At 42.5% G+C, this 27430-nt stretch overlaps 2 protein-coding genes across 6 annotated transcripts in view; both read left to right on the forward strand.

Moving 5' to 3' along the window:
- Positions 1–7385, forward strand: part of csnk1g2b (casein kinase 1, gamma 2b) — a 36865-nt gene extending 29480 nt beyond the window's left edge. For 2 of the 5 annotated variants that reach the window (XM_053858055.1, XM_053858065.1), the window contains exons 5-12: positions 173–407; positions 1339–1424; positions 2595–2679; positions 2829–2977; positions 3117–3200; positions 4559–4660; positions 5557–5663; positions 6264–7385. In XM_053858055.1, coding sequence (XP_053714030.1) covers positions 173–407; positions 1339–1424; positions 2595–2679; positions 2829–2977; positions 3117–3200; positions 4559–4660; positions 5557–5663; positions 6264–6318 — 903 coding nt within the window. In that variant the 3' untranslated portion in view covers positions 6319–7385. The remainder of the gene's footprint in view (positions 1–172; positions 408–1338; positions 1425–2594; positions 2680–2828; positions 2978–3116; positions 3201–4558; positions 4661–5556; positions 5664–6263) is intronic. The other 3 variants (XM_053858075.1, XM_053858085.1, XM_053858094.1) reach the window with 3 other exon arrangements.
- A 2459-nt stretch (positions 7386–9844) lies between these two features.
- On the forward strand, positions 9845–26280 carry si:ch73-61d6.3 (occludin). Its single transcript, XM_053853641.1, has 9 exons — positions 9845–10064; positions 13838–14435; positions 15528–15719; positions 16846–17013; positions 21325–21488; positions 22215–22433; positions 23470–23641; positions 24479–24520; positions 24924–26280. Exons 2-9 carry the CDS (start codon positions 13857–13859, stop codon positions 25020–25022), a joined length of 1635 nt encoding a protein of 544 aa, XP_053709616.1. The 5' UTR covers positions 9845–10064; positions 13838–13856; the 3' UTR covers positions 25023–26280.
- The last annotated feature ends 1150 nt before the right edge of the window (positions 26281–27430 follow it).

The raw sequence follows: 27430 nt of genomic DNA on the forward strand, positions 1-27430 counted from the left end.
AAGAAGTTCATGGAAACGGTAAGGGATGTGACTGGAGGATATGATCAAGACAGGTTAAGGTACAGCGGGCTGACTTACCGTGGCAACCCCTGATTAAAGCACTTTACCAAGTGGGGATGTTTGAACCACATAGAAGGAATCTTGTCACTTACCTGTGCTTGTGTTCTTCTAGATTACTCGGATGGAGTACGTCCACAATAAGAGTCTAATTTACCGGGATGTGAAGCCAGAGAACTTTCTCGTGGGGCGACCAGGAAGCAAGAGGCAGCACACTATCCACATCATTGACTTTGGTCTGGCCAAAGAGTACATAGACCCTGAGACCAAAAAACACATCCCATACCGGGAGCACAAGAGTCTGACTGGAACGGCGCGCTACATGAGCATCAACACACATCTGGGGAAAGGTGATGCATCGGTTTTAACCTATCCCATCACGACAAATTCAAAGAATCCAGTTATTTCCAGTTATGTGTGCCTAAGTGTGTTCTTGCTCAAGTTTGTGATTACACTCTTAATTTGAACATGTTCTATTGAGCACAAGAAATCGTTCATTTATTATTTCATCTAATCACGAAAAATAAAAACACAAAAACCTTGCAAGTACAATATATACTTTGACATGAATATGATAATTATATGTATTGTATATAAAATATATTTTGGGAAAACACATTAAAAAGGGAAATCACTTTTATCATAAATATGCTAACCACTGAGAAACACTGGTCATCTTGCCTGTTAATATGTATTATTTTCCAGTTTGTTTGTGTAGCTTTCGTGGGCTGCTTTAACTCTTATCTGACTGTTTCTGATAACCAACAGTCTTCTTTTCATTTTCTGCCGTGAGCCCTGAAAACTCTCCATACTCTGTCGGATGCTTGTTCTTTCTGCCCATTAAAGTAGCTGTGTTGAAGCCTTTTAACAAGCATCCCTACAGATATTCTTTTGTCGCAATGTGTTACAAGATGAAAACTTGAATTTACATCACAGACACACTATTACTGCCTACATGTTGCTGCGCTGTAAGTGGGAAAGGGGCAGGGGACACTACTCACAGACACAGGGGGCTCCTACTGCAGGCTGCCCCAGGTGATCAGTAGTGAATGATGACCAGCATATATCAGTCACTTACTTTTTCATGGATATCAGCTGATCATGATCGGTGACCGATCAAATGGAGCGCCGCTACTTATTATTCGTAAGCAGGCAATTTTGAGTTTCTCCACTGATGCCTGTCTGAATGGAAAATAATTCCAGTAACTGTATTTTGTTTCTTTAATTGGGCAAACAATGATTTACTGTTTGAAGCCAACCTTATTTTATTTTGTTTTGCAGAGCAAAGCAGAAGGGATGATTTGGAGGCGTTGGGTCACATGTTCATGTATTTCCTCCGAGGAAGCCTCCCTTGGCAGGGCCTAAAGGTACTTCAGTTGAGAAATAAATTGTGCTATTGCCTTTTATGTTAAATGCAAAATTGCCTTTAAGAAGTCTTCAGAAGTACCCCGCTTTCTCAGTCCGTCCATCTCTTCACATGTCTGGCTAGAATGTGTGACTTCACTTCAACAAGCAACAACTCCACTCATGATATTTCTTTCGGAATTAATCTGTTAGAACATGCCGAAAACCACCATAATCATGTCTGTCCATTTGACCATTTTTCTGAAGGCGTGGGGGCCACATTCGATTACAAGTAGCGGAAACCCTGCTGTGTCATTAGAGGAATTCCCATGGTAGAGTTTATATTTCCCGTGAGGTGTTTTTGCACCTTATTCTTCAGTCCGTTAGAAAGTATTTATGCAATGACTACAGTTAATCAGTCTATAATTCATCACGGGACTTCTCATAAGAATTCTTGGATGGCTCTATGGATGTGGTGTAAGGATCAGCAACACAGTCGGCCGCAATTGAAAATCATCTTTCTTCTATTGAAAACAAGATTTTCTTTGTTCCCTCAGTAATTCTGTTATATAAAACAATTCCAGATGCCGGTACTGAAGAAAACAGAAAGCTGTTTCTCTGCTGTTAAGTAGGAGGAAAACATGAAAGGCCTACATGAAATAGGAAAAGGAGATGTGAACATTTGTTAGGTGGGAGGAAGCTTGCAGTAGTGATGGATGTAGGATGGTGGAGGATGCCACGTGACTAAGGCCAAAACAACTTCTCGCTATTATGAGACAATACAATGACACAATCACATTTGTGCATAGTTCTATTGGAGGTACAATTATTAGTTTGCAGTTTGTTTCCATGATGAATCCATCAATGTGCCTCAGAATCCTCCCACAGTCCTCAAGCTTACAATGGGTTAATTGATGGCCTGAAATTCTCTGCAGGCGTCCGTTTGCTTTCTCAAATATGAAATGATTATGTTCCAAACTTGAGTAATGAATCAAACAGATGCCACCTCTGTATCATGGGCAACGTGTCAGCAGAAATGAATTTTGCTAGAACAAACATTAAGGTCCTTTAATATGTGAATTTATCCAGGGGAGACGAGTGATGACAATACTTGTTCTTACTGTTGAAACGCTCTAAGTTGGAAACGGCTAGCATAATATTTCTGACCTGTCTGTTTCTTTGTCCCCCAACAGGCCGACACTTTGAAGGAGAGGTATCAGAAAATTGGGGACACCAAACGTGCAACGCCCATAGAAGTTCTTTGCGAAAGCTTTCCCGGTCAGTAGATCAGGCTGTAACGGAAAGTTAAAACTCACGATTCATGACTGTTATTTATTTCACTTTTGTACCGGTTGACAGAACTTGACATGAATAATGTCAGAGATTCCCTAGAAATAACGATTAACTCTGAAGGTCTTTTGCTACAGAAGAGATGGCCACCTACCTGCGCTATGTGAGGAGGCTGGATTTCTTCGAGAAGCCCGATTACGATTACTTGAGGAAGCTCTTCACAGACCTCTTCGATAGGAACAGCTTTGTCTTTGACTACGAATATGACTGGGTCGGCAAATCACTTGTGAGTTTCTCTGAGTGGATGTTTCTTTACTCCAAATACTTACTTACTCAGGATGAGTTTAGCTCAAACATAGATGCTCAAGCAGCAGCTCTGACCTCTTGGATTCTCTTGAGCAACAATGTTTTCATGTTTTCCCCAGCCCACTCCGATAGGTCCCATCCCCAGTGACACGCCACTGCAGCCCAGCAGCAGAGACAAAGCACAACAGCAGACCAAAAACCAGGTGAGTTCATCAAGATCGATTGTGTTTACAAAAAGCAGCAATAAAAAATAGCAGGGAACACACATGCCAACCAGTGCACTGGTCCATTGACCGAGCGACCAGCCAACCCTGTTGTTCCAGTTTCCAGGTATTTTCTCCAACTGTTAGCTACTTCGTTGTGAACATGGCTGCAACACTTCCTCCTCACACCTTGTCGGCAGTTGTGTCGATTATTCTTAGACGCAATGGGATGTCTCTGGCTTGACTTCACTGCTCACCTTGCCACTCTAAGCTCCAGTCATTGCATGTATGAGTTGAAAATGCAGACTGCAATTTTCACACCATAATGACAGTCTATAAGCTTAGTGTGTGACAAAGTGTCTCCTCCTGTTTAATCGCATGCTATCTGAGCCTTGTCCAGTAATTTAAACGTAGCAGTTCATTAACCAGCATAAATCAGACATAGAAATATTTGCTGTGGACACTGTTGTTGTGCTGAGTAGGGACTTGCTGTTTCTAGTCAGGCTATACAGGAGGTGCTTCAGACTTTATGATGAGTTATTACTGTGGACTTTGACATCCCGGCCACCTATTCAGTCCAATATTGTGTTAAATCCTACAAGAACCTGGTTTTCCTATAGTTCTCTACTTCATAGCCTGTGAAATGATTTGAATAGCCCTCTATTGTAATGCAGTTGCTCTGTGTGAGCAGAGCAGCCACTTTTCTAATGAACTCGAAAAATATCACATGATTATTATATACTTTTAAATGTATAATTTACATAGGAATCCTGACTATAGATCCTTATATGGGAGTTATGCAAGATCAACAGCTAAATTATTTATGGTAGTGATGGTGTTATTTTCAGTTTCTCTTCAGTGCAAAACACATCACAAAAAATAGTCTGTATTTGAAAATGATTGTTCATGTATTTTCAACTGGAATGGAAAAGTAATGTGTTGCCAATGAGATGCTATCTTAATTGAAACTATAAATTTCCAAAAAAAAACTGATTCTGATTTGTAGACCCTGGAAACTCCTGTACTTTCTTACCACTGTCAGCAATCACTTAACCTGTTAGTGACAGTATCAAGGCTGTTTTCTTTCACTCCTGCATGTCTGTACCAGTGTGGTGATCTGTGCTTTGACACAAATTTTGCTTCCCTCTTCTCTTGGATTAACATAGTTTGTCTTAACAAGCCTGCTTCTGCTTGGGAGATGTGTTCTATAATTTTTGTTTTGTTTTTATTTCCCCTTCCCCTTGTCCCTCACTGCCACCACCACACCGACCCTTACACTACACCCTCCCCCCTCTCCTCCTCATCGCATCCCAACCACCTGCCTCCTCAACCCCCTTTTTTTTGCTCTATGCGTCAAGTCGCCTGAGCCCAAAGGAAGTGAGTCTCAGCCCACTCCCGTGACCAATAAGGAGACTCTGGGGTCGCACCTCACAGCTGAGCGGCTGGGGGGCTCTGTCCAGGTACTGCAGCTGCTACTGCTCACATGGCATCTTGTAGTGCATGACTGCTTTTGTTATGCTTGTGAATGCTGCCTCCTCACTACTTACGTATGTCTCCCCCATGTATGTATTTCTGTTTGTTTTCACCTACCTCTCCTGCTCATTGGCTCCCCCTGCTGTTGTTCTGAGTTGACCTGCAGCTTTCATGTGAAGGTCCAAACGTCTTCTGTCAGTGGAAACATCTGTGTTAGCTGCTCAGGGTGAATCAGAAGAGGAGGTCTCATCACTGCCTTCCATATTTGATTCATAAAACTCATCCAAGTCCCTCCATGAACATGTCATGGACCTTTTGCCATTTAGCTTTTTTAGAACAGCAGGTTTTGAACTTCCTATGACGTAGCTTGAGTTGGGATTTTTTTTCTTTTCGAGTGTGCAAGCTGTACTACCGTCATTCTGACCGCCTTGACATGGACAGCAATCAAGCCGTTCAAATCCCTTAAACTATTGTACTGTGTGATTGTCAGACCTTATTTTTGTGTAAGCCCGTCTCCACCAAATATTGTTTTTGTCCTTAAGAAATGTAGAATTATGTTTCATAGTGTTGAATGGTGTGATGAATGCAGTCCAATTATTTCAGTAGAGAAAGGAAGAGTAGCTAAAGACAAGGAGGAATTAGATGTCCTGTTTTAAAATTTAAATGTATCATTCATTTTCGGTGACACATTTAAAAACACATTCAATGTCTGAAGTATGCATTCAAAGACGGCAGTATCGTATTACATTACTTTAGTTAACTGTTGAAGAAGAGTGCCGTCCATGTGAACGTATCCCATGGTGGCTAGTAGATTTGAAATGAGTCGACCGCCGATCAGTGTCTCGACAGTTTTCACGTTCGATGGCGTTCTGTGTCCACACAGGTGATGAGCTCGACGAATGGCGAGCTGAACACGGACGATCCCACTGCAGGACACTCCAACGCTCCCATCACTGCTCCCACCGAGGTCGAAGTCGCTGACGAAACCAAGTAAGTAATGGTTAAACAGCCTTATCTTGCTCAGACCTGTATGTGCTCATGAACTACCTCACTCTAGCGCAGGGTTCTTACCCTTTTTGATCCAGAACAAGTAGGCCTGAGGCCCATACAAATGATAGAACTGATTCATGACTCTGACCATATTTAATCTACTTACGCGTAAACAAACCAAAACCTTGTGAAATGACATGAAAACATGTGATCATTGCAAAGATATTTATTTGTCATCGCAAAGCCCTATCAGCAGTAGAGCCAGATACCAGTCATAGAAAAGAAATACACTTGATGCAAACTGGAAATTGGAAAAACTGAATAAAAATCTGAAAAAAAATATGTAAAAAATCATTAAATAGAAATAATATATTTAATTTAAACTTTGAAACTGAAAACACAAGCATCTGAAAGTTGATCTCTACAGACGCACTGAAAACCAACTGTTTCTTTGAGCAACTGATTGTTGAGTTTGTTGTTTAGAAAAATATCCTTAAACTACTTATGGACAACGAGCAGCATGGGAGCCATGTGTGACACAATGCAGGTCACGACAACTGCCCTGGCAAAGCTTAATGAACTGCATGTATGTGTGTGCAGGTGCTGTTGTTTCTTCAAGAGGAGAAAGAGGAAAGCGCTTCAGCGGCACAAGTGAACCAAGAGAAGGAAGAGAACTTGAAACATTGTGGTCACTGTCAAGATTTAAATGGAACTACACAAGACTCCCCTCTCTTTGTCCTGCTTTGTCCTCACCTCCTCCTCCTCACTTGACTTCCTGTCACTGTGCCGCCCTTGCTCTCACTCACTCTCCCTCTCTTTCTGTCTCTCCCCCACCCTCCCTCCTCTCAGTTCTCCCTGGCTACTGGCGAGTAAAAGGAACGTTGCAGTTCTACTGACTACACAACAGACTTTGATTCCTTTTTATCTATGAAAATTACCTACATGGCGTCGGGTAGGGGCTCGAGAAAACGTTTAAAAAAGCTGTAACAATGAAATCAAATACTGTGGCGTGAATATGAAAAAAGATACTGTTTGAAACAGTTGTTGTATTCTAGATTCCATAACGAAGGTGTGTTGTTGCGACTGTTGATCAGGTGATGCATTGGTGGTCCGAGTGAAAGACGTCTGCTCCGTAGGAATCTCTGCTCTTCTTTTCTTCCTTTGGTGTGTGTTTTTTGGGATCAAATTAAAGCGGTGAACAGTGCAAATGTTAATTATGAGAGACACGGGAAGCATTTCATCTGCAACAAAAATTGGAGGATGTTTGTTTTGTTTTGGTTTTCTCTTTTTTGTAATTGAATCCTGAGTTTTCAAATCCCTGCGTTGAGAACTTATTTTTATGTTGTAGTGTTCTGGAGTTCAGTTTCTTTCCTCACTCTGGCTTTTTTGTCTGTCAAAATGGACTTTGTAGCACAGTCACTGGCCTCAGGTACTGTGGAAGATTGAAGAGGAAAAGATAAAGCTCTCTTATTATTATTATTATTGCACTTTTTAAAAAAAGGTTAAACAGTGACAGTGGAAAGTCTAGGTTTGAAATTAACAATTAAGAAAACAATATAATAAAGACTGATCTAGGAAGAGTTTGCGACGCTTGTATCTGAAAGATGGCAGAACACTTTGATTTACATGGGGTGAAGATCTGTCTTTTTTCTTTCTTACATCAAAATTATTTACCAGGAAATCATAGTTTGTGCCTTTCTAAGTAAAATGTTTAAAGCTCAAGTCGTCATTTAATGTCTTCTTATCCTTCAACTGCTGCAGTGTGAGTGCGCATGTGTGGACACGGTTCTTTTTGTGATATCGAGCTTTTACTGACACCCAGTGGTCTGTACGTGCTGTTGCATTTGGACCAACGCCGTCGTTTCTTCTTAAAGACGGGAGTTTTGAGATGGCGGTATGAATCCGAATGACCCCCATGAGTTAATCCACATTGAGGAAGGATTCTTAAATCCGCCGCTGGACAGAAACCCAACTGATGTTATGGAAAATTAAATCACTTTCTATCGTCTCTTAATGTTGTTTGTCCACATTTACGACGCCTACCGGCATCCCTTTGGGGATGTTCAAAGTCTGCAGTGGCCAGTTGCTGGTTTGTTTTTTGGTGAGTAAAGAATTTGTAACTTTGACCAACTGTGGTGCAGCGACGTTGTGCCTGACCATTGTTGGTTGAAGGTACTAAGAAGGCTAGCGTAAGAATTGGACTGATCTCTTGTATATATGTGTGTGTGTATATATATATATATATATATATATATATATATATATATATATATATATATATATATATATATATATATAAACGCAAATTGTGACATAACTAGCGTGACCCATTCGCAAAAACAATAATTGCAGCAGCAAAGGGTTCACGTTGGTCCGTGAGGAGGTGTGAACTTTGCTGGACTACTGGACAGGAAACGTCACCCTGGACCAGTTGGACAGGAATGCAGAAGTTTTATTTGTCTCAGTACCAAGAAGGCCTCAAGTCATGAGGGAACACTGCCACAGCTTTACAGTAAACTTGACATTGCGTGTGTTTTCATGTTCATTTTGCAAGGAAATTGCAGAAACACAGTGCGTACTATTGAGCTTTATTAACACTACACTCAGAGTGATTACTGATGGTAGCGTGCAGAACAGAATAACGATCACATCGATCAGTAACCAGACTTTTATCAGTGAACGTATCATGCTTCTGACAAGATGGCGTGACACGAATGAAGAGGCCAGGTTCTTACCCTGTCCTTCGTGTTCATTTCCAGGAACCTCTCTCTCATTGCCACTTGCTGTCTTCATAGACCTGTTGTGGGTGATGGTGGTCGTATGCTATCCTCTTCCGACCATTGACGGTGACCTTTCTAGCCTGCCATGCTGCCTTGAGTACCCTCTCACTAGGCTTGGGCCATGATTTGGCCACCAGTCGTCCGAGCCTCTGTGCAGAGTCCAAATTCCTCTTTGCTCCCGCCATTGTCTTTGATTAGTTTCTATGTGGAGAAGCTGAGAACATCATCTTCCATGCCTTCTCTGGATCATCATATTCTTAGCTCCTGCGATGGCTTCCATGCGGGTGACTCCTCTGCCTCATCCAATGCTTTCTTCATTTTTTTTCTACTTGTTTCATGTGCAAGCGTGGCTATCACACTGAACCTTTAATGTGTTGTTTTCCATTTCCAGTATTTTAATCTCTGCTTTAATTTTGAAATTGTTTCTTTTGTGACTTTCAGCTCTGCAATTTCCTGGTATTGACTTTTAACTTGATCAATCGCAATCGTTAATTTCGTTTTCTCATTTTGGGATCAAATTAAAATTTCCAAACCTTCCACTTTCTCTGTGAGCTTCGTGATGAGCTTCATTATGGCAGACTCATCTTTTGAAACACAACAGGCTTCCTACCAGATCTGTGTCTGTTACACTTTGAGCGGATGGAGCTGATTTTTTTCAGACAGTTGTCTCTTATTGTTTCCCCCTCCTCATATTCCAGAGAATTCTGAAAACGAGTCAAGTTTCTCTCTCTCTCTCTCTCTCTCTCTCTCTCTCTCTCTCCCAGTGAACTTACTTCAGAACGGATCTGAATATGAACTGGAGTGCATGGAGTTAAGTGTGATCCCAAACCTTTCACTAGATGCCAAACAATCTCAAAAATCTTAAAAACAATGCATCAGAATTCAGGACTAGATGAAATGGATTTTGCGTAGCTAGAGGCTGGGGTACCCCACATGTACCCGAGTGATGAACAGCTGTGTGTGTGTGTTTTGTGGCCACTATACAACCACTGGCTGACTTTAGTGCTGCGGCCTTATAGCAAGAACGTCATGGGTTCAGTCCGAGCTGACAAGCTGTGGTGTTTGTACTTTCCCCCCCGTGCTTGTGTGGTTGCCACAGTGAACAGTGTGGTGGACTGGCTCCCTGTCTGCACCCTACCGCTCGCCTCATGACGCTGACCCTATGAAGTAAAGATTAAAGAATACAATCCCATACAGATAGAACATTATAAATTGAAATCATGTAGATAATCAACCGTCCCTATGCACCTTTAATGGTTGTATTTCGCTCTCAAGTCTTACATTCTTACACGATAAATGAGCCAATGAATTGAATGATCGAGTGCTGTAAACTGGCTGACGCGCTAAGGATGACCTCTAGTGGATGAACACCGGCAGTGCGGAGGTGTTCTATGGTCCCAGCCCCGTCACGGGCGGGACAAAGCACTTGCTCCCGGTCTTCGAGGCGAACCGTTGTGTCCGTGTTGGACGGAGCATAACGCTTAAAGAGGAGGAAAGTGATTTTTCAAATCAAGTACATCTTATATTTCTCATCAGTAACAGGAGGTATCCTGCCACCTCGTGCTTTTCCTCAGCTTGGGAAAAGAGTTTCGCTCGGAGCGACACGATCAGCGGTTCCCAGGTAAGACAACACGAAGGTGAAGGCTCTTTGGCTTTTACACCATGAGCCTGTCTTTCAATCTCAAGTTATCTGTCATGAGACGAATATAAACTCGCTGTACATTTTGAATCCAACTTCAATATGCCCGCTTACAACTACTTTCTCGGAAGAAAAACATCGTTGTAACGGTTTTTTTTCCATCGTAAATACTGTATATGTAGTAAGTCATTTGAAATGAAATGCTCTTTAATTCGTTTCTGAAGTCGTTACATTTCAACCTCAAATCGAAAATGTAAATAAACACTTCCGAAGCCAGGGCCGGTTAATGATCCACTGACTTCTGTATTGTTTTGCTGTTTCGACACTCCAGTTGCTTCAATATTGTTGAACGAAAATGTAAATGTTCATTCGTCAGGACAATACTCGATAGCTTTTGGGGGTTTCGTGAGAGTCAAGTGCAGCTGGAATGTGACCACCTGTAACTGCGGGCTGTGGAGCGAATTCACATTCATGTCTTTGCTCCCTTTTTGGAAAAGGGATCAAAATGCCAACTTGTTTCTTTATCACACACATCCTTCTCTCACTAGCACATGTCCAAAGGTTGGAAAAATCCATGTAGAAGACTTGCTGTGGCAACTCCTGTACGGTCATAAAAGAACAACACCTTTATTACTCTGTTCAACTGATTGTTGTACATTTTCACAGGAGGTTTACTGAACTGGATTGTGACCTCAGTGAACCACACGTTGGTGTAGCTGGTGTAATTAAGAGCTGAATATGAGCTCACTTCAAATCTGAGACTGTGGTTCTTGCTGGGGAGGGAACTTCTTAAGTGGGTTTTAGTCATTTTAGTCTTGACACTTCAACAGTACAGCAGCGAAAGAGCCACGATTCTCTGTACAGCCTCTGCTCCTAATTGTTAAGAGTTGGGTCACATGCTTTTGGAGGCTTTTATGGGCTACTTCTATGTGGGATGTACAGAGACCAGGTGGATGGTTCTGGGTAGAAACCATTCTGGCTTGGGTACGTTGTTCTAGCCTTTGCCAAATTTTGAAATTGGTGTTTTTGAAATTGACTGGTGGTTGTATGGCGTCATTCTACTGAATACTCAAGTGGAGGATTGATCCGTTTATGCACTGTAAAAGTTGAATCCAATCTTAATATCTGTCGGTGAAGACTAGATTCCCCAAGCCAAAGTTCTCCACATCAGGGCAGAATTCTTTGCTGCTAAGAAGCTTGGCTGGCAGTCTCAGCTGTGCAGTGGGCTCTAACTCCTCTTGACAGATGTGAATCATGTGACTGTATGACTGGAATTCCTTTATCAGCACCAGTAGAGTCTCTGTTGTAGTGGTGCTCGCACTGTGACTGGTGGGCGTCTGACCTGACCTGTGGTCAGAAGACCCACTTTCTGATGTGAGCAAATCTGTTGACATGTTTATGTTGTTGGAACCATTGAATTAGTAAGCTGCTGGGTGTTTCCCTTGAGCAAGTACATTAGAGGTTGTATCTCGGTGACACAATTCTTATACACTAGTCCATTCTTATCCTCTGAAATGTTCCGGAAGTGAGTCCTTTCTTAAACATTGATTGAGAATGCTGAAACCTGGAGAAAATCCAAAGATGGCTCGGCACAAATACGCTTCCCTTAAATGTAGAAAAAACTGAATTCAGTCATTGAGCGTCAGAGTTGAAATTTCTGTGTTTCAGTACAGACGAGCAACTCCCATGGAAACGGCACATAACCAGCAGCTTGACTCTGATAGGGGAACACCTACCAAAGTAACACAACACCACTGCTTCTGCTACAGAAGCAGGCTATTAGAATCATCTACAAGGCAGATCATAGAGCACGTACCAACAGCTTGCTAAAGCAAAAACAAACAAAATTTCTTGGCTACAAGTGAGTGAAAAGTGGGACATGTGGGGAACAGGAAAATTTGAGAATAAGAGGCAGAAATGACAAGAACTCTTCACTCTACTCCTTTTCAACCCCTGAACTGATGATGGCACTGTATGTAATGTATCTGAAGCAGTGTAATATATAATGCAATCTAAGTCATGCAAATGCCAAATGTAAGAAACAATATATTAGAGGAGATTGAAATAGATATCCATACTTTCAAGTCGTGAACCAATGAACCGTTGATCCCTCTCAGTAAAGATGTGCAGGGTTAAATTAGAATAGCATGTAGTTAAACTAGGGCTGGGTCATATAGAGATAAAAAAAAACAATCATGATTGTTGTTCAAATCAGTCAGTGTAAAAAATTATAGTTAAATTAGAAAATTAAAAATCAACTCATCTATTGAGGCAAAGTCAATTTTCGATATATATTGTCGTCATTTAATCTCCCGTTAAATCTTGTCATTTTTGCCCCCTGTTAATGTTTCCCAGGCAAAACATCAGTATAGTGTTTCTGTTTGTGTTTTTTTTTATTTTTATCACCGCTCATGAAAGCAAAAGTATTTAAGTTTTCAATGGTGTGCTTTTAGTATGTTATTAAACCTCTTCAGTGCCTCTGAGGTTATTCTAAAGAATGTTCCTGACAGTATCTGTTATGTTTGGTTGTTCGAATAAACAAATGTTTGCTTAAATGACATTTGGAACATATTACTTTGCCATTAATCTCATCTTAACTAGTGCGATTCATTGGGATTCATTTAATCTATTGACTGCACTAAAAAAATGTTTTTCCAAAACTTTTTCTTTACAAATCAATGAATGTAAAGCATGTACTAGCCTTGATAAAGTCAACCTCTTTTGTCTCATGAGCAACCTTTACTGATGAACAATGCTGACACTTGATGCCACAATGGAACCTCCACAATCCCCCCCACCCACCTCCAAAGTCCACCTGTCCCCCTCAACTGTCTCTCCACTCACAAGTACACAGCTGCCTTTGTTCCTTCCTCTCTGGACAGTGCTGCAATTTACTTTTCTTCCCTTTTTTTCCTGTGCCTCCATGGCAACAGTGACGAGCAGCCATGATTTTTGCTCCTCCTGCTGCCGAAACAAAAGTTATCGTAGTAGGGGGCAGAAAGGGGGAGAGGCGCAGTAGACAGAGGAGGGGTGGAAGGATACGGAATGAGAGAGGGAGTTATGGAAACATGTCTAGGATGGAGGCTCCGAGGCTAGACCTCCTCTGCTCTGTGTGCCAGACCCCCACAGAGACAGAAGAGTTATGACCCCTCACTGTAGAGGCTGCATGGGCACTGCTAGGCACGTCCAACAGGAGAGCAGTGAATTTGGCTGTTTCTCATAAGAAACTGTATCTGAGTCAAGCCGTTCCTCTCTTCAAAGAAAAATCAATTTGCAATAAAATCTCACAGCTGAAAACATTTCACAGTTACTTGGTCAGGTTCCCAGATGTGTGAGCGAGGGGAAGACTATTGCTCCCTGACTGAACAGAGTGTATTGTTGGCTGCTCTCTCGTCCTGGTACGGACGTCTCCACACTGGTTCTGGGGCTCTAGTAAGGTCATTCCTGTGATATTTCCTCTTCGGCTGATTATGCCTAGTACAGTGCTGATAACCGTGAGTCAAGAAGTGCTGCCTTCTGTGTCAGAGTTTCACAAACAAATCCTCACGTCTATAAATCTCTTAAAGATAGTAAAACACTGACTTGGCTCTGCTAGGGAACCTCATTACTGAAGTGGGTCACGCCTACCTTCCCCTATCTCCCGTCATGTTAGTCATGTCAGACTGAACAAGAGCAAAGTTGCTTCCTTCTGCTCTGCTCATGAGAACGGCTTGATTACACAAAAATCTCAATCTTTTGCTTTTTTCTATTCGCAGCTCCGGATATTTTCCCACTATGTTCGATAAGCAGCACTACGAAAGTCCTCCGGTCTACAGTCCTCCGTTCACATCACCCTCCAACAATGGCTTTGGCACGAAGGGAAGCCTTCATGGTCCCCCAAGCGACTTCAATGCCTACCCACCGCCGCCCGGCTCCTACTACATTGAGGACAAACCGCAGTATTTCTACAAGTGGCTGTCGCCTCCTGGTATCATCAAGGCCATGATGGGGACGGTCATCATTCTGTGTGTGGCCATCTTTGCTTGTGTTGCCTCCACTCTCATGTGGGACTACCAATACGGATACGGGATGGGAGGTGGATATTACGGATCGGGGATGGGATACGGTGGAGGTTACGGGGGTGGATTTGGTGGGGGGTATGGAAGTGGAAGCTACAATCCTGGATACAATAATTACTATGGATCCTACATTTCACCTTACTCCGCCAAATCCGCCATGATCGCCATGGCCGCAGTCAACTTCATTGTGGCGCTATCATGCTTCATCGCCACATTCTCCAAGTCCCCAGCTGTCCGCACTCGAAAGTTCTTCCTGGTTATTCTCATCATCTGTGTCATCATGAGCTTCATGCAGGTAAAATCACGTTTGATATTTAATGAGGCATCCAGACGATGTACCATTATTATCCAGTTACCTCAGAATCTTTGATATGCTCATAGTGAAATACTAGTAATACTGTAATCCTGTTTTTCAACAATCTTGGTTTCTACTGTTTTTCTGAGAAAGACATATCAATGAAAACTTGAACAGGTGGCTGAGCTTGCACAGCTTTTTTGGGGTGTGGGACATCCCACCTGACTGCACGTTGCTTTTCTAAATAGTAACTAAACATTCCCATCTATTTGATATGATCTTGTTAGCAAGCTTATCGTGAATGGATGAGTTTGGGTTTGAGCCTCTCTTGCAATTGGTCAACTCGTGGTGTCACTGTCATCTGTACAAATCAATATTTATTGACTTACAGTTGATTGTCAACACTGACTATAAGATCCACAGTATGTTGCCCTACTGTTTAAACCTACTTCAAAAGGTGGTGACAAATGCCCTTCTCCCGGTCCGCATCCGCCAGCTCCGGCTGGAAGGAATATAATCCCTCCACCTGGTCCTTGGTCGACCCCTCGGTTTCCTCCCAGCTGGCCGTGCCTGAACCACCTCCAAAGGGAGGTGCCCAGAGGGCATTCTCATGAGATCCCAAACTACCTCAACTAACTCCTCTCAATGCAGCAAAGTAATGGCTTTACTCTGAGTCTCTTCCGAGTGACAGACTTCTCACCTTATCGCTAAGGGAGACCCTGGCCACCTGTCGGAGAGAACTCATTTGATATCTTATATCCGGGACTGGTTCTTTCAGTCATGACCCACAGCTCATGGCCATAAGTGAGGGTCGGGACAAAGGTTCGACTGTAGATAGAGAGATTTGCCCTTTAGCTCAGCTCTTTCAGGAAAGGATTCTCAGGCAAACTCAAACAAATGCCCCGTTAGAGGGCAAAATGCATTTGAGCAGAACTGATGAGAGAGTAACCATTTTACTCAGGAATTTACGATTGAAGAAAAAAAGGGGGCTCTATTGGGGGCACTTTTCTCTTGCGGGGGAAAAGGGCTGGTGCACAAACACCACTAGGGGTCTGTCTGTACACGTCCCTGACCTGTGTGTTTCTTTCACAGGGCATCATCACTATCGTCTACATCGTAGGGGTGAACCCGATGGCCCAAGGGTCCTCCAATATGATGTACAATCCCATGCTGATGATGTGCCAGAACCTTTACCAAACAGGATATTCCCAGATGGGAGGAGTGGGCGGGTTCCCTATATACAACCAGTACTTGTACCATTACTGCTACGTGGATCCTCAAGAGGTCTGTGCCACATTTGAAATCCTGATTTTTCTACGGGTTTTGATTTCCAGCAGTGATCAGTGTAGAAAAGGTTTTATAAAAGTCGAACCAACCAAGTCCGGTGGTATGTAGCTAAACATTACATTTTCATTGACACTTGAAATAGGGTCCAGTTTACAGTTGGATAAAAATGTTTTTAAATCAATTGAAGAATGAGCTAGTGTGCCACTAAATTGACAAACAACCTGGACACTACTGATGAACCTGACTTACAAAGTACAAAGGTTGTTCGTTACACCTCCCAGTTCAACGCCATATCTTCAACACCCAGGCATCACCTGGCCATAGGGCAGTGAAAGGTTATCTGTTACTGTACGCCTTGATGGACAAAAGTGTTTCACAACAATGTTCATCTTTAAAGCAAGAAGCAGATGATTTGATCATGCCACATTGTTCAGTGGTCTAGCGAAAGCGCAAAGAAGTACAGAGGACTACAGATCGTCTGTTTTCACCACACTGGTCATGACTGGTTTGGTGTAAAATTACTCGTACAACACAGCAAACTGTTACAGATACAGATATTGCTGCTGATGCAACTAATCAGAATCAGAATCAGAATCAGATTTATTGCCATGGTCAGTGGGGAGCCCACTGACTAGGAAAGTGTCTTGGAATAAAGTGCAACAAAAAACAAATAAAATAAAATAAAATAAATAGAATAATATAACAACAAGGCTGTTCACGAATTTAACAGTACTCTCAGTCCTTGTTCCCAGATCAACATGAAAATGAGTTGGTTCTTGTTCTGAAATGTACTGATGCTTCAAACCTTTTCACAATACAGTAGACATGAACGCATAACGCGTATCGTAGTTTATCTAGTTACTTTGTTAAATGACTTAATTAAATTGTTAATGTGCTAATCCAGATTAATTGACCATCATTGGTGCATCGAGGCGGTGCGTAAACAGCTAGGATGAATTGGACTGACGGAACAGACTACTGCCTTCTTTAAAACAGTGTGAGGTACCCATGTCAAACTCTGTGGCATGGAATGCACAGCACTGCTGTTGTTACCAAGTGTTTTCTCGTATGCCAGCTATAGAGGCTCATTTGTCTAAAAGATCAACTCCTGCTTCCTTTCCAGGGAGTTGCTATGGTGTGTGGATTCCTGGTAGTCATAGCATTGGCTGTTGCCTCTTTCTACGCACACAAAACCAGAGGGAAGATCTGGCGCTACGGCAAACCAAACATCTACTGGGACCAGCCCCTGATTGGTGGGAAGGCTTCAGAGGGCAGAGATGTTGAGGAATGGGTAAGCTGGCCACGATCAGACAATGGAAAATGGATGTGATTGGGATTATCAGAGAGGAATCGCCCTAAATGACCCAGAGGTTTTGGCTTCACAGCATGGGGTGAAGAGAGCAAGGTCAGATGTGTTTAAATCCTGAACTGTTGTTTGTGTCAGCGCATCTTAGTGGACTTTTTTACATGTGTTATTAAAATGTAGCGCGCAACGATTTGTGATGGGAGTTTCTGCTCTGCTCTGAGTTGCCACCCATGTTTTGTAATCCAAAGTGAGGGGGCATGTTGAGCATTGCCATCTCACCGAGGTCGTCTGAGTTGTAAAGATAAGGTCAATTGATGAGGCCGTAGAGAATTCTTTCACAATCCAGAGGTGTGTTGAGTGTGTTGTCACGTGTTCATGCCGCATGACATTGCCCCATGTTCCCTTTAAATTACAAGCAATTCCAGTTTTCGTGACTTGTCTTGATGAGTTCAAAGTCTGCTGGGAGAATCATGCAACTGTTCTGTTTTATGGCATTCAGCTGAAACCAGCCTCGCTGCAGTCACCAGAGACACCGTGGGCAGAGTCACCTTGTCCAGGCTTTGATAGCAGCCAGTCATTGTTTGTTCGAGATCTACTACCTGGTTTCACTTTGAGTAATAATTAACCACTGAGAAGCTGGTGTGTTTGTAGTTCCTTTAAAGGACTGTGGGTTTGTGGAAAAACATCAATAGCTTTCGTGTGGGAATTGAAAGAGAAGTTGATTATTTACAATATTGCCGTTTTGAATGAGTCGCATTCTGGCCACGGTGGCAAGTGGCGGAATGTTGTGGATTAAGTGCCACATGTAAATGCTGTTTTGATTAAACACAAAAGAAGCAACTGATTCATTCACCTACACTACAAGAATGGGCGTTTCAGGACAGGTCTTCTAGTGGTCAGGGAAAAACGGGTCAAAGGAAGTAACCAAAGGACAACAAGGAAATAAAGTTTGTATGCAGTATGTAGCAGATAAGAACAAAGGTCCTGCTGGTAGGAGGCGCTTGATCATGTCCACACATTGTTAAAGCAATAAATAAGACTAAAGAGAAGTGAGCGCTGGTCTCAGATGAAACTAAACAAAATTATTAATCCTGTTGTGGAGGAAATTGCGTTGTGTCACGCGAGGGACGTACGTGAAGGAGAGTTACCAAATGTTTTGTGGCACATTCTATCGCAGTGTAATTAAATGTGTCACATTTCCATCAAATAGTGAATTGAAGAGCGACTAGGAACAGTTGACATTATTACAGAGGGAAAACAACACTTTCATGAAACGTATTGTTAGTTTGTTTTTCGAGAGTAATTGCATGGCTTCCTACACACAAATGTGACAATGACTCACACTGCTGCCTATAAATGGTGCCATGCTCGCTGATGTCACGCCGTTTTGTGGTAGAAGTAATGAAGTGTGTGCCACTGTACTTTTGTGACATCACTTATCTCAGACTTTGTGGCTGTAATTCTGTTATATTTGAAATCTGTAATAGATGTATGTCACCCGAGGGCCTAAATCAGAGGTCCAAAAACTGGTGTGTGTAGTGTGTTTAGTTTTATCCTCTTGTTCTGTGGCTTGGTCACTGCTGTACCTGCATTCTGCAAGACACCACAGAATGAGACACAGACTTGTTTGGCTCCTTTAAACACTTCGCTGTGGTTGGTTACAGAGTGTTTCAGAGATTCTCACTCTGGTGTCCTCAGACACTGGCCTCATTCAGCCCGGCGTTGTGTCTGAGGTCATCAGAGTCCGTATCTGCCGGGTTGGATTTGAAAAAAGACTTAGATGCAAATGACAGTTTATCTTCCACCACCACTGAACAATGGAGTGAGACTTGACTCTAAATAGTGGATTACGATATTGAACCAAGACTATTACAGTGAGGGAGTGAGATCTTGGCAACGTGTTTGGCTAGTTTGACAGTCAGAAAGAATAAGAATGCCAAAAAAGATTCTGATGTGTGAAATGAGAATAAACCCAATGAACTAGTCTAATTCCATTTTCAGTCAATTTTATTTTTCGTAGCAAGTCTACAGTCGATAGAAAACTGCCTAAAATGACCATCGGGCTGACAAAAAGAAGTTCTGAGTGTCTTTTGAATGGCTGAAGGTCGTGGCCACAAATACAAATGAAGAAGAAATGCTAATTGTTTCCATCAGAGTTGTCAGTTTGGGCCAAGGGTCTTTTTTCGACCTCTCTCTGCGACCTTAGGGGGGCTGTCAAAATTCCCGGGACTTCTAGTGTTGAAGGCAGTTGTGGTTTCCTGCTCCGTAAAATAGTCCTCTGCAGCAATCAAACAGTGTCTTTGTGGCTCGGTAATACTCACAGAACCCACACATGGCTTTAATCTATTTTTACTATAAACATTAAAATCTGTTTCACCACCTGCTTCTCTTGGCCACGTTCATCTGTTAGGGTTGGGGTTAGTGAAGAAGAAGTTTGCCCGTCTGGCATGCTGTATGGCTGGAATTCTTACATGAGCAGCCCTCTCCTGCAGCTTTTCCCCACCCAACTGCTCTGACCAATATGATTATTATTTTTTTGGTGTGTGTGTGTGTGTGTGTGTGTGTGTTGGGGGAAGGTTAAGCTGATGCTGCTGTGTGAGGAATTTAAGAGATTGTTCTGTGACGCAAGATTGCCAAAGCGAAAGAATCAAGGTTCAAAAACACACCATTAAAAAAAAATACGTTACTAAAACTACTAAAGTTATCATTTGAATTAAGAGCTATTCAAAGACTGCTTTATAATTGTTGTTGATGGCTCTGAAGGCAGCCATCATTTCTTAGTCAGTGGAAAAACACATGACAATATTCCACTTCTTTTTATCTGCAAAATAATTGAAGGACATAATTTTACAATAACAATAACATTTTCTGGAAATTCGGATTATCCGGCAATGTAACTTGGTTAGTTAGGTTACGACTGAATCTCTCTGATGTTGTCAGGAAAAGCACGGCATTGTAAGTTTCTGCTCAGACTGACCCCAAACTGCGACCCTCATTATGATGAAAGTTTCACATGCTGTTTCTGTGACTTCACAGGAAGAGGTTTTGAAAACGGAACAAGTGTCACGTGTTCCTTTGGTGTGAAGGAAGAAAGTGGGAGCACCGGTGATTTCATTGTCTGTTCAGAGCGGAAAAGTGGTAGATATGGTGACCAGTTTATTGCCCGACTGCTCTCTTGAACACTAACTGCAACCTCTGTTGCAAGAGTTGTATTTTACCCCCACCTTTTGGAATGAATCCATGATTCCAAAAGTGAATCCAAAACCATAATATTTATGCTTGTGGCACAAAAATGAATTCTGTGGCATAAAATGTTTACCAAATCCTCTTGATGCGTGCAACTAAATCATGCAAACAAAACATCAAAGTTAAGAAAAAAATAACCTCGTAATCTCTTTTATTGACTGCTACATTGACAGGGATTTAATAAAGTTGGGGTCAGAGTGGGGTTTAGTGGGAGTAGTCCTAATGATAATGTGAAGAGAATTGAACGTCTCAGGAGCGTTAATCCTTAAGATTTTGCATGAGCATGTCTTCATCTGTGTGGAGGACCGACAATACTAAACTCTGACTTGAACCCGAATCTGTTCTCGGTTGAAAGGAAATATTAAGCAATGTGTTTGAAATCACTTTATAAATGTGAGAAAGCGCTGTTGAAGACAAGGCTGTTTGCGAACACTGGTCCCGATGGTTGAGAAGACCGAGAAAAGAATGTTTCTCAAGCACGGCTGGTAATTCTTTATGACAAGACGAGTCCAGCTCATATGAGGGAGTTTGGAGAGACTGTGTTGGACCTTTCAGACAAAGAAAGACAGACAGGATCACCAAAGAGAGTAGTGGATGAAGACTTACAGAGGATGGGAAGATGGTTAGGTTTAGGTGGAAGGGGGGCGTGGCAACCCTTGACAGGAAATGTCAAAAGACAACTGTGAAAGAAATACAGAGGTGGAAGAAGACAGCCAGTAAGGTTCATGGTTGGACGTTTTGCAAGGTCTCCTCCACAAAAAGTATTTTGTTTGAAATTACATTTGTGATCAACACTTTACAGACAGTGTCATAGACTGACAGATTGAACACACTTTTCAGAAACCTGATTGGTTCAACTATGTGGGCACCAACAAGGCCCTTAAAGGATCAACTCGCAGACCCCTGGTTTAGGTTGTCATTATGCTCAGCACAGCTTTTAAAAAACAAGCACAGTTTCGACGAGTTGCTGAATGTGTAACTGCTGACGCCATCCCCCATCTGTTTTGGGTGTTAGCTGATTTTCTCTGTGTGTTTTCCTGTCTGCTGTAGGTGAACAATGTGGAGGAAAACAACAGCATTCAGGACGCACCGACCCTGCTGGTGTCCGAAAAAGGAGGAGGACATCTCAACGCCTCCATGAACAGCGTCATTTCTTACCCTCCAGCCAAAGCAGACAGTAGCTCTTACAATGGCGACGCCTTTGAAAACAACCAGTGGGTCTCAGTTTGTATACATTCCTTACCGTTTCGGGTCACAATGACTTTGTTTCTGTTGTTTTAACTTGAAAAAGGTAACTCACAGGTGGAGATGGTCAGGCTAAGCAGAGTACTTTTGCCTTGGTGTGAAGGTGATGAGGTGGATGGGTTATTGAGTTACATATTAATATATTGAGTGATCGAAGATTATCACATAAATAAAACTTCTGTGTTATAAAGTTAAACATGCATCATCATTTAAATGTTCTATGTTTAGAAGAGTAACGTAGAGGTGATCTTAAGTATTAAAGTAAAGCCACATTCCCATGTAAACCTGAAACATAGGCCTTACACAAGCAATATCTAATCAGGGATCATCTTTGAAACTATGAAAACATATTGCCCTTCCCATGAGGCAGAGACGACTAGACGACCTTCGTGCCCTTTCAGGATTAACCTCCCCTTGTTTTTGTTCAGAGCATTGTAGCTGAAGGGCGGAAGGTGCCTGTGAAAACAGCCACATCTTATGTCAGAATCAGATCTGACTTGATCTTAATGCAGGAGGAGTGGAAAAGAATCACACAAACATGAAGTTTTTGTTGAAATGAGCTTTGTTGTCCATCTTACGCTTGTAAAGCAGCAGAAATCCTCTTTTTCCACTGATCTGCAATATTCCTTGTTGTCAATTTTAGTTTACTTTTCAGGTGAGAGAAAAACCAACTCATTTTCATGTCTGCTCTTCAGATTCTCGGATCGAACCACCAGCCGACCATCTGAGGTGTACTCCCACGAAGGAAGGACCAGCTCCAGTCCGTCAGAGGAGGCCAGCGGTGGCCGTAAACCGTCCGCTAACAGAGGAAAGAGGCGCCGGAGAAACCCTGACTTTGATGAGTCCCAGTATGAGACCGAGTACACTACTGGAGGAGAGACTGGGAATGAGCTGGACGTGGAAGAGTGGGAGAGGTGAGTGGCATTTGTCTGCAACATCGTTGCTCGCTGGTTTAGTGGTTTACACGAGCACAAAGAACAACATGTGGATTACAGTGACTCGCTCCCTAAAGAGGAGCCTCCATTCTCTGTGTACACATCTGGTCTAATCTCATCACCAATGCCGAACCTGTTGTGTTCAAGAACATACTCTATGCACTGTATGCATGCAGGAGACGCCATTAAAGCAGATGCCCCGTAGCAGTCACATTCATAATTTCATCTGAAAAAAAAGCCACCTACAAATTGTACATTTCAAAATCTATCTGGGAGATTAGTTAATCTCCTGAGGCTTGCCATTCCATGGTGCTCAGAGAGAATTGGGCCAAAGGTTGAGACTGGCGAGTAGGCCAGTTGTATTTGTTGTTCAGTTGCAATACACCTGTTATTAAAAGGAAGCTCAACTAAACCTGACTATGGCCACTTTGTTTTCACCTATATATATATATATATATATATATATATATATATATATATATATATGTATATATATATATAAACTTGTTTTATGACTTGGTTTATTACTTAGTCACAGCCAAACTGCACAGAAGCGCACATTCAGAGCTGGACACGCACCGGGCACCTCTTCACTTCTGGAGAGACGTCACTCACTCAGCAACCCCTCCCACATGCAGCGGCCACACACATAGACGAACAGCGCACCTGCAGCAGACACTCTACATTCACTCCTACAAAAGCCTATTTTAAGGCTTGGAACGCATTATTTCTTTTTCCATTCGTTGTAATGGGAAAAATCGATTCAGATTTCGAACAAATCGCTTCTCAAACGGCCGTCTGGAACGGATTATGGTCGAGAACCGAGGTACCACTGTATGTATGTGTATATATATATATATATATTTGTATTTAGTCATTGTGTGATCTTGACGGGCCTTTGGAACAGTGATGTGGACCAAGACTGGAAACAGGTCCTGTTGTTGTTATTCCTCTACAGGAAGTTAGGTGTGGAGGATGCCTCGTGTGTGTTTCACGTTTTGTCTCTCTTTTTCAGCATGTATCCTGAGATCAGATCGGATGCTCAGCGTCATGACTACAAGAAGGAGTTTGACGCCGACCTGAAGGATTACAAGCGTCTGTGTGCAGACATGGACGACATTAACGACCAGCTAAACAAGCTCAGCAGGCAGCTGGACACCCTGGATGACTCGTCAGCCAAATATCAGGTGATGTGATAAATTACACTTCCATTCATGCATACTTGTGAAGCCTAAACTAACTTTGCCTTTTGCTGCATGATGCCCGTGAATTACAAACATCATCTGAGAACAAGTGGGAGCTGAGGCTTTGCTGGGACATTAGCAGTGCAGCATGCAGAGAGACTCCAGCTCAGATCTCCACTGCAGGCTGAGCAGCGTCGTGTCACACACCCGCTGATGTAGTCACCCTCACCTCTCCCAGAACTTCTGAGTGAGAACTGAGTGATGATTGCTTCAAAAATAATTGATGATCTCAAAATGGACAACTGCGTGAGATTAATCTGCTGTGGTGGTGGAGAATTCAAGTGGCACATTCACCACAACTTCCTTGCTGGGAAGGAAGGACTGCTGTCAGTGTAGAGACATCACTATAGAAGAAAAAGTGTCATTTCAAGCGCTCTTCCTTGACCTACTCATGCTTGGAAGACACTCAGGTGGAGCTGACCAATGTCAAATGCTGATCAATCTGATGATGTCTGGAATTATTCATTAAACCACAGTGGTGTTGCCCAACTCACATTATTTTGGAGCTGTTTTATCGCTTACTCCAGGGAAGCAGAATGGTTTTGTTGTGTGTGTTGTATTCAGAAATGCAGCTACTCTTATTTACAAAAGAGAGGGTCAGTGATGGGCATCTCTATTGGACCGGTGTAGGCCAGTACTCAGGGTTTGACATTGCTGTCTCTAAATGATACTTAGAGTCGCCTGGTTCCTCAGAAATTAAATAAATGACTCGCTACGATGTGCTCACCTTTTGAGGGGTTGCTATTAAGTCACTCAATTTGTTTTTGCTTCTTCCATCAGGTGGTAGCAGAGGAATATAATCAACTGAAGGATCTTAAGCAGGTGGGGAACTTCTTCAGCGTCTCACTGAATCAGTACTTTCACCTGCCCTTTGGTTTGCTGTGATGAGTAATGTGATTTGACACTTTGAATCTCTATTTGATTTTGAACTTGACATATACCACGTCTAATGGCACATTAAGGTGAGAGTATCGAGCAGCCACTTATTTAAGACGGTAGGTTCTAGACTTTATCTTTATTAAACATCCATGTCAAGTGAAGTCAAACTATGTAATTCAGTTTTGCTGGGGAGTAACGTTATTTGATGAATGGCGTTCAAGATAAAAAAGAGTTCTGTTTCATCCTGACACAAAACATTACTTGCACTCTTAAGTATATTGTCAGACATCAGACCAGTGTGACGCTGCCCTGAACCCTCACATATTCTGACTTCTCTTTTGTCTAGACTCAAGAGTACCAGGCCAAAAAGAAAGAATGTCGCCGACTGAGATACAAACTGTTCCACATCAAACGCATGGTCAAGAACTACGACAAGACCCACTAATGAATCCAGTGACCCTCACCTGCAGAACATGGCCCACTGAACACATCGACATGCTTCAGACGTTCTGAGACCAAAGTTTGCTGCCCTGGAAGCATTTTACACAGACACACAGGTTTGTCGCACGCTGTCTTATAGGGGCCGCTCATTGCCATAATGCTTCCCACAGCCTCTCAACCTAAACTTAACCATCCAAAGCAAATGGCTAACTTTAACTAGATTGCTGAACCAAACTTACACCCACTTATAATGACCCTGTTATTTTGAAGTTTTAATCCTCAAATTGAGGCTTTAGTTTGTGTGCTCTGGCAAAAGGGCCCCACAAATCAAAGGGTCCTCACAAGCAGGTGTGTTTCCAAGAAGTGGTGTGTTTCCCCACAAGTATAGCTATACAATACACATACACATACAATCTCACACACACAGTATACACACACAGGGAACTGACAATTGATGCAAAAGATCCATCTGTAACTTCTAATTCAGGTTTCCCCCGATTTTGTGAAAGAAAAAGAAAGAAGTCAGAAAACTACTCATTTGTATGGCTCTTATGTCACTGTGGCTAAAGAGTGTAGAAAAAAACCGTCTGTGATAACCCCACACTGTTTCTTTCATTCTGTTTGTTCTGTTCCTTGACCTCAATTGTTTTATCTCCCCAGATAAGGCAACACTGTTAGGAAGTGGGTCAAATAGGAGTGCAAGTGGGCAAATAAGTCATTTGTTGGTAGCCTGGGTCACAAATGTTCTGTGGTTCTCACCTCTCTGTGTGTTTGTTTGACACTCCACACTTACCCCTGCAAATGCTTTGAGACAAGTTGTATTGTGTGCTCTCTAAAGATGTCACAAGACTTATTGCAGAGTTGTTATCACTCAGAACAAATTTGATATTACTTTGTGTGTTTCATTGTTTTTTTATTTTTATTTTTTGCGCAGGGACGTTTAATAAATCAATCTGATTTTGAAATGTTAAAATCACATTTCATATTTCACAAGATCAGTTTTCTTTCTGCTTTTTTTTTGCATTTTATGACCAATTACTTACCTGCTGATTCCATTTGTGGTCTTGATTTAAAAAAAAGAAACATCAGAATCAGTATTTTCCCAGATTTCTTCACGTTTCTTCTGATGTGTATGTACTGTTTGATAAACCATCTGCGAGCCATTTATTTTTGTACGAATGTATTTCGTTTGACGCTGTTTTTGTAACTACACTTCCACAAGTATGTCTTAAAAGTATTGGTTCTTTTTCGCAATAAACATTTCTAATTCTGTTTTAAGTGGTGGCTGTTGTGGTTTTTAGATAGTCAGTCCAGCAGGGGGAGTGGTTGGCTAACTTTCTTCGGTCTGGTTGGTGCGAGAGCGATGCCGGGGGATGCACCATTATGATTATTATTTATATTCTTTCCTTCTCCTTCAGCCTTAGCTACAGGCGCTATTCACTCTAAGCAACAGCACCCCAAAATCTCTGTGCACATGCTTTTTTGTGCAGCATGTGTGTTTTGTGCAGGCAGACTTTTTTGATGCATTTTCATTAGCCTTATTTCAGGGATTAGCTGGAGAGAGTGAGACCCTGTATTTAATATCTTCGGGGTCTGTTTTACTGGATCTTACCCGAAAGAGTCAGAGACTCATGTCGATGTTACTTGCACGTTTCATTGCATTGCTCTTGTGCCACAACTTACGTACCTTCCGTACTCAACCACATGATTATACAGCCCCCAAGACCCCAAGATACTTAAACTTCTCCATTTTAGGCAGAGACTCATTCCTTACCCGGAGAGAACAATCCAGCCTTTTCCGGTTGAGAACCATGGCCTCAGACTTCATCATCCCAAAAATAGCAGATAGCAGGGATTGAATCCTTAGGCTACCAAACCACAAACCCTCCCCCCCAGTGCTGCGTCTCAAAATCCTGTCCATGTAAATCAAAAACAGGATTGGCGACAAAGCACAACCCTGGCGGAGACCAACCACCCCTGCAAACACATCGGACTTGCACCCAAGGATCCGGACACAACTCCTGCTTCCCTCCATAGGCCGCCTCGCACCCCGTCTCCTGAAGCAACCCCCTCAACCCTGGGCACCCGGTCATATGCCGTCTCCAAGACAAGCACATGTAGACTGGCAGGTCATACTCCCAGGCACCCTAGAGGACTGTTGACAGAGTAAACCGTTGGTCCGTAGTTCCACTGCCAGGACGGAACCCGCATTGCTTCTCTTTGAATCCGAGGTTCAACAATCGATGGTACCCTCCTCTCCAGCACCTTAGAGTAGGAACAATCCCCCTAGTCCCCCTTTTTTAATATGGGAACCACCACCCCAGTTTGCCACTTATCCGGTACTGACCCAGTCATCCATGCAATGTTGAAGAGGTGTGTCAGCCAAGACAGCCCCTCAACACCCAGCGCCTT

The sequence above is a fragment of the Synchiropus splendidus genome, chromosome 1, assembly GCF_027744825.2.
Source record: "Synchiropus splendidus isolate RoL2022-P1 chromosome 1, RoL_Sspl_1.0, whole genome shotgun sequence".
Taxonomy (NCBI): domain Eukaryota; kingdom Metazoa; phylum Chordata; class Actinopteri; order Syngnathiformes; family Callionymidae; genus Synchiropus; species Synchiropus splendidus.

Bases quoted from the DNA above. Each gene is read 5' to 3' on its own strand.
- si:ch73-61d6.3 (XM_053853641.1), top strand. From the start codon at position 13,857: ATGTTCGATAAGCAGCACTACGAAAGTCCTCCGGTCTACAGTCCTCCG. The intron at 15,720-16,845 runs GTCTGTGCCACA...CTTCCTTTCCAG, and splicing joins GCTACGTGGATCCTCAAGAG to GGAGTTGCTATGGTGTGTGG. The intron at 17,014-21,324 runs GTAAGCTGGCCA...TGTCTGCTGTAG, and splicing joins GCAGAGATGTTGAGGAATGG to GTGAACAATGTGGAGGAAAA.